The sequence below is a fragment of the Drosophila willistoni genome, unplaced genomic scaffold, assembly GCF_018902025.1.
Source record: "Drosophila willistoni isolate 14030-0811.24 unplaced genomic scaffold, UCI_dwil_1.1 Seg516, whole genome shotgun sequence".
Taxonomy (NCBI): Eukaryota; Metazoa; Arthropoda; class Insecta; order Diptera; family Drosophilidae; genus Drosophila; species Drosophila willistoni.
This window is the reverse complement of record NW_025814446.1, coordinates 25,008-32,432: the sequence shown is the minus strand read 5'-3', so window position 1 is coordinate 32,432 and position 7,425 is coordinate 25,008. Positions and strand designations below refer to the sequence as shown.

The 7,425-nt window shown below is 35.6% G+C and overlaps 1 protein-coding gene across 1 annotated transcript; it reads right to left on the bottom strand.

The window, feature by feature from the left end:
- Window positions 1–5,811: 5,811 nt before the first annotated feature.
- LOC124461517 (heterochromatin protein 1-like) lies at window positions 5,812–6,183 on the bottom strand. The gene has a single exon (XM_047013019.1). The coding sequence runs from the start codon at window positions 6,181–6,183 to the stop codon at window positions 5,812–5,814; it is 372 nt and encodes a 123-aa protein (XP_046868975.1).
- Between the last annotated feature and the right edge of the window lie 1,242 nt (window positions 6,184–7,425).

The following is a 7,425-nucleotide window of genomic DNA, read 5'->3' as shown; positions in this document are numbered from 1 at the left end:
AAAACCATGAATCTGTAACTACATATTAGGCTGTGTCTTGATCCATCGGGGTAATCTGATTTCTTCCAGATAGACCAAATTATCCCTGAAGGATTTCCATTCTGATGTTTCGTTATCGGACAACTCTTGATCCCAATTTTGCTCTGCTAGCCACAACTTCTGCATAAATAATTTGCCTATTACCGTTACAGGTGCTAGCCAACCTAGTGGATCATAAATCTTGGCTAGTGTGGATAGCACACCTCTTTTATTCACCTTTCTGTTCTCGTCACGTGTACCTTAAACTTAAATTCGTCTTTAATTGGTTCTCACTGCAACCCCAAGGTTTTAATTGCCTCGTTCTCATCAATTTTTAATACTTTATTATCGCCTCTATCAATAACCTCTTCAATAATTTCGGACTTATTCGAAATCCATTTTCTCAAATTCATTCCAGCTTTTTCCAGCTCTCTGGAAACCTGTTGAACTTTGCGTTTTTATTCTTGTACGGTATTACCTCCAGTCATTAAATCATCTATGTAGAATTCATCTCGGATAATTTCACTAATTACTTTATCTTGACATCTATTTGCTATCTCTGCAAGTACCCTTGTAGCTAAATAAGGTGCTGATGCCGTACCGTACGTTACTGTTGTCAATTTATATATTCTTAATTTTTTCTGCGGTGAAATTCGCCACAAAATATGCAAATATTTTTGATCGTTTAGATCAATGTTTATCTGCCGATACATTTTTTCAATATCTGCAGATACTACGTACTGCCATTTTCGCCACTTTACTATTATGTCGAATATGTCTTTTTGAAGTCGCGGCCCGATCCACATAACATCATTGAGACTTCTGTTATTCGTTGTTTTCGCGGAGGCGTCAAATACAACTCTTAATTTAGTTGTCAGACTTGCTTCTTTTATTACTGCTTGATTTGGCAGATAATACGCACCTTCATCCTTAGTTTCGACCATATGGCCCAACTCCAAATATTCGTTAATGAATTTTTCGTACTCCTCCTTAAGTTTTGGATTTTTCTGAAACTTTTTCTCCAAGTTAAGAAATCGCGCAGTTGCCTGCGCCTTCGAGTCACCTAATTCCTTTTCTTGCTTAAACGGAATCGTTACTACATATCTTCCTGAGGCATCAATCATAGTCTTCTTGTTGAAATTTTCTTCACATTCGCTAGCTTCTGTGTCATCTTTTTCATCTGCCTCCATTTCCCAAAACCGCTCCATATCTGTAATATCTATTGTTGTAGCTACTATAGACTCATCTCCTTTTGACTTCGTACATCCCGACACGATCCAGCCAAATTGAGTATTTTGTCCTAGCAGGCCATTAATCTTGGCAACTCCACTTTTTAAGATGTGGGTGTATACGTCTATCCCTATTATCATATCGACCCTAACAGGTTTATTAAAGGTGGGGTCAGCTAGCACGTAAGTTTGCCATTTTGACATATCCACGTTTGCTATTTTTAACGGAAGAGCTTTCATTAATTGAGGCAATACAATTGCTTCAACCTTAATAAGTTCTATTTCAGAATCACGCGTCTTCATTTCAATATTTACCCTATACTTCGAGGTTCTAGGTTTTGTCGAAGATACGCCACTTATTTCCGTTTGTTTCTTGATCTTGGGTAACTTTAACATTTGATCGGCTTCTTCAGATAAAATAGTGCTTTGAGATACATTATCAATCAAGGCTTTTAATGTTTCATATTCTCCATTTATCTTTTTAACTTGTATTAGGGCTGTGGCCAACAGTTTTTGTTCTGCCGTAACACAAGTATTTACTTTCGCCTGTTTTTCCCCAAAATGAAGAATGGTATGGTGTCCCTTGCTGCACAATGAACAGACCATTTCATTAGTGCATCTCTTGTTGCTTGAATGCTTCAAGCATCGTGTACCATTGACCTTTTGGCTATTTCACCTTTCTTTGGGTGTTAGCGCTTTAAACTTATAGCACAGAGGTGCGCTATGCCCGGGACCTTTGCAGATCGGACAACTATCTTTAAACACCGCAACCGACGTTTTTTGGAACGGCTTTTTCTCGTCCTTTCTCATGGCACTTAGCGAGCAATATCTTTGCTCCAAGTATTCCATGACATCAGATAGCTTTTGAATTTCTCTTGTTTTTCTAATTTGGCTCTCATATAATTGCAGAGCCTCTCTGTCAAATTTCCTTAGCAGCAGTTGAGCGAATATTACGTCAACTTCATCGGATAAATTTGCTTTTTTTTAATTAAGTGACAACGGATTCATTGTTGATCATCGGTAAATCAACGATCCGACTTAGTTGCTCGGAAAATACCCTCCGATTATTCTCGTACCACTTGGTTAACAGTTCCCAAGCGGCACTATAATTGTCAGCTGAACCTGACAATAGATGAGCTACCATGCTCCTTGCTTCGCCCTTTAACGCGGATTTTAAATAATTGAACTTAAGAGCCAGACTTAAAACCTCTCTTTTTTCAATTAATTCCGTGAATAATTCCACAAACAGATCCCATTCTCTAGGTTCTCCAGAAAATGTGGGTACCTGTATTTTTGGCAACACCGGTAGTTCCTCTCTCACGGTAACATTCTCAACTTTCAAATTTTTCTGATCGTTTATTTTCTCTTCTAATGCTACCAAGGTCGAACTCCAATTCTTCTATGACCTCTTTAAACGTTTCATTATCTCTGTATGGTTCATGTGTATAAACTTGGCACACCTGTACCTTCCTGAACAAGAATTTTATTTTCTTAATATACATTTCGCCTGTTCTATTGTCTATCGTACGTAAATCTTTGCTCACCATCTCCAAATATTGCTGGAGATGACGAACCTTTTCTTCAAATTTTTCCTGGTACTCAATACGTCGCGTTTCCTCGCGACTCTCCGTTGCTGACCTCAACATTTTCTGACATTGTTGCATCTGCTTCAATGGTTTCAGAAACAACAGTGCTCTGCCTGCTAGACTCTCCTTTGGCTAGTAATTTGGCTGCCATATCTAAACCTTCCTCATACTTCCCATCTGTGAAATAGTAGTGTTGAGTTACACCACTCTCTAGCATTTGACTATGGTAACTAATCCATAGCTTCTGTATCTCATTTACTTCGTTAATAATCTTGCTAGTAAACTTACTAGCATCTAACTCTTCTAGCTTTTTTAACCTTTTATGCAACTCGTGTTGCTTCGCTAATAGTTTTTCAGTTTTTGTGGGGAACATTTGTGTCTTATTCATATATTAGGACACCGGTATAAGTATATAAATATATATAAGTATATAATAATAAAATATTTATAACTATTTAAATTTATATCTTAAATTTATATCGTTGTCCGCCAAGTAGAGTTGTCTGCCGCTGCGTAGCGATAGTTTGCTCGCCTTTTTGTTTTATCTGCTGCTGTTGTCCAGGGCCTATGGGCTCAGGCGGTAACGGTGCCGGTCATCGCACCAGACTTTCTTCTATTGGCAATTTAAGTTCTCCAGCGGCCTCTCCTTGAACTATTTGTTGCTGCTGTTGGTAGTTGTCAACTACATATAGTGTATATATACACTAGTTAACTTTTTTTTTGATATTAGGGCTTCAAATACGCCACACACCAACTTTATATTTTTATATTGCTTTTTTTTTTCACTGGGCTTTGAATTAGCCACACACCAACTTTATATCGTTCGTTTTTTTTTTACCGCCGCCGAAATTATTGCAGTTGCTCGACTAGCCAAACTGCCCTTATATACTCGGTCGCACGCACTTTTTATTTATTAAGCAATATTTTGCTTTTATATTATACTCTGTCTCTTACCATGGTGGGGAACAGAGTTTTTCATTTTGCTACTTAGCTGATCTTATCATAAATTCAGACTTTAAGGAGCTGATTCATTCTCTGAGTCTCTTATCACTGGTGGGAAACTACAGAGTTCCTTTTTCTCGAAGGACAAAATGAATAGATTCCGAGAGAAGAAAATAACCAATCTTCATTCGTCGAATTCAAATATGAACTGATTTATTTACAAAGAATGTGTGTACATGAACTCTTAAACACTAGAGGCGACAATGTTCTTAAAATACTTATTCTAATGACCACGTTTTCGGGTTGAAAATTGTTTGTATTTCATGCTCAGCGTTGGCACTTGATAACGCGCCGCTGTTGTAATCTTAAGTGTTTTCACAGAGTGTGGATGCATGTTTTGTTTGGTTTTAAGCAATAATTTCATATGAATCTTTATGACTTATTTTGTGTTATATTTCGTATTTGTTTCGTTTTGCATATTTCTTGTTGCATCTGATTTGTGAAGCATTTCAAATGAAACGTTGTTTATCTTAACATATGACTTGATGTTTTCTTGCAAAACAACTAACTACAAATACTGATTTGGTAATAAGCGAAGCGTTAAATAAATTGCATTACAACAACAACAACTACAATAACAACTTACATACATGAAAAATGTCTGATTTGTTGTCTGGCATATGCAAAGCGTCATAAATGAGGTTGCCTTTTGACTTGCATTGCCTTGGGCGTAATTACATCAACTAATGACTTATTAAATTACAAAAAAACGGCTTACAATTTTATATATATAGATAACTCAACTCCAAATGTATGCCGAAAATAGGAACAAGCTAGAAAAAAAAAGACAATTGTTGAATTGATTTGAGAATGAGATATAGCCAGAGCAATGAACCGAATACAAAGCTAAGTTAACTAGTGAAAACTAAACTTTGATTAGATTAAAAATAAAGTAATTGAACTTTATGCTATATGTTTTTTCTTGTACATTTTTAATTTTGACCTACACTTGAGCAATAATGTTAACTTTAGTCAAATTTTTCGGTTAGTTACAAATGGAATTACAAATCGTAAAAAATTGCTTTATGATTTGTTGGCAAATTGTTACAAGAAAATACATACAAAAAAACCAAATGCAATTAGTGAAAAAAAGCAAGAAAAATATGTACAAATGACATTGAAAATTGCGCAAAATATGTACACATTAGCTACTCGATCAAGCCGGTCCAGTCCAGCTAGCAACGAGGCGTGCCTGTCTAGCTGGCCATTGGTGCCAAGCATACTCTTTGGGTTGGGTTTCTCGTCGTCGTTTGATTGAAGGTTGTATATGGCAGCAAGATATGCATAGATCACACACCGTTTCAAACCGAAGGCGTCTGTACTGCTGGAGAGCTGTCATCAGATGCCACAAGATAAGACCTAACCAGACTCCAACTTTAAATCAGACAACACGTGTATTTGGAGTCTCATATTTTCGACTTGATCTTGAGCATGAAATCTACAAAACGAATAGAGAATATCAATAGAATCTTTTGATAAGCGATCATAAATTTCCTTCTCTAAGTAACCAAAGAGGCAAAAACAAGAATAACAATTTGTCATATGGCTAACTTTTGCATTATCAATGTGATTAATGTGGCAAAGAACAGTGAAAAATGCAGGTGCAATAGCACCGGATGAAATTGGATTGCTTTTTCCCTGAAGGCAAAAATTTTCATGGCTCATGGCTTCTTGTTTTGCTTCAGATTTTGATGGTGTTAAGATATTTGAAGTTTTCCTTGTCACTTCTGGACATACTTCAACTTCTTGTTTTGGTTTACGTTTTAATGCCATAACGTTTCCACGGTTTTACTTTCCGTTTCTGGGGATACTTTAACTTGTTGTTTTGTTCTAGGTTTAAATGGTGATAAGATATTTAAAGTTTTACTGCTCATTTCTGAGGATGATTTAATTTCTTGTTTGGTTTACGCTTTAATGGCGCAGAACTAGCTTTTATTTGGAGTGTACAAGTGTACAGCTTGGAAGATGATCTCTTTTTAATGGGTTTCTTTGTGCGATGCCGATGAAGCTTCAAGGCGCTCGGTTTTGATTATTGCCTCCTGCTTCATTTGTTTTTTATGCAATTCCGCCTCAAAATCCGTGAGAAGTTCAATGCAATTGCCCATATTTTCTTGGGGCTCCCAAGTGCTCTCCTCCTCAGGATAACCAAACCACTTGATCAGTAGCTGTGGGCGCCCATTCCAAAAGCGCTTTCCAATGATCTTTTCTACGGTGTATTCCACCGGTGAAATTGTCGGCTCAATGCTATTGGGCGTTGATTTGTTGTTAGCCGGTTCTTTTTTAATCGTCTTTACTCTGGCGTGGCCAATTAAACTCACGGATCCAGAGGCATCCCTTTTTAAAGACATTTTTATAAACTTTACGCATTACAAAACTCCACGTTCACAAGTTAATGGGTTGCCAGATGTCTCTCATCAGCGGCTCAGCGGCAGTGCCTTCGAAATCTGGCAGCATCGCTAGAGCTCATAGAAACTATTCTAGTGTTGGAAAACGCGGCAGTTGATCAAATTTTTTCCGCTAGATTTGAAAGTATAGAGTATCTTCAAGTCAACCCAATTCTCTTCAAAGCATATTATTTTGGTTTTGTGTAGCCATTAAAACTTGTTTTCCTTTTGGAGCAACAAACTGCAGTTAACTTAAGCGGAAATAATGCGGCTGTTGTTGCACTATGAAATGTACATACAACAAATTTAATGATTCAAATAAGAAATTTAGTTTTTTATGTTATTATAATACATGATATTTTAATTACAATAATTTTATATATTTTATTTACTGCAATAATGTCAATCTATCTTGACAACAATTCATGGCATTGTATCATTTGCAAATTAATAAAAATAATAAAAAAAAAAAAAATGTTAACTGAATCAAATAATAAAAAAATATAAAGATCAAAAAAAATAAAAAAAATATAACACTTTAATACAAAATATTAAAAAAAACAAAATTATGATCTAGTTATGATTTATGAGATGAATATGTTTCTAAATACCAAGCGTTTAAAAAATTTGCGTATATCCATGAGTTTTTTATTTACTTAGTTTTTAAGTTAAGTTTGACTCAAGTTTTCATAACACTTTACGCTGTATTCGACATTTTAAAATAAAAATTATTTTATAAACTCATATGTTTCTAATGGTTTATTTACAAATTATTTCCTAGATTTTTTATATGTAACCTGTTTTTGCCAAATTCCTTGGACAGGCCTCTTAAATGAACTGTTTAATATCAAATTAGTGATGGTAGGATTATCGTTTATGTAGAAAGGGTATTAAATATATGCGTATACTTAAAATATCTGTAATTAAAGTATGTTTATATGCTGTGACAATTTGAACATTTTATATAGAAAAGTCAGTCAGTCAGCAGTTGACAGTTGGCAGCTGGCAGTTAGCGGGGCAGAGAGTCAGTCAACCTGTTATAAATTTTCTGAGCTCAAACTCAAAGGTTGCCGTACAACTTTACGACGTTTCTTTCACTTTCTTTTTATTATACCCTTGCAAAAAGGGTATATTAATTTTGATCAAAAGTGTGCAACGCATAGAAGGAAGCATTTCCGACCATATAAAGTGTAGTATACTTTTAGG

Coding starts and splice junctions, on each gene's coding strand:
- LOC124461517 (XM_047013019.1), bottom strand. CDS start 6,183: ATGTCTTTAAAAAGGGATGCCTCTGGATCCGTGAGTTTAATTGGCCAC.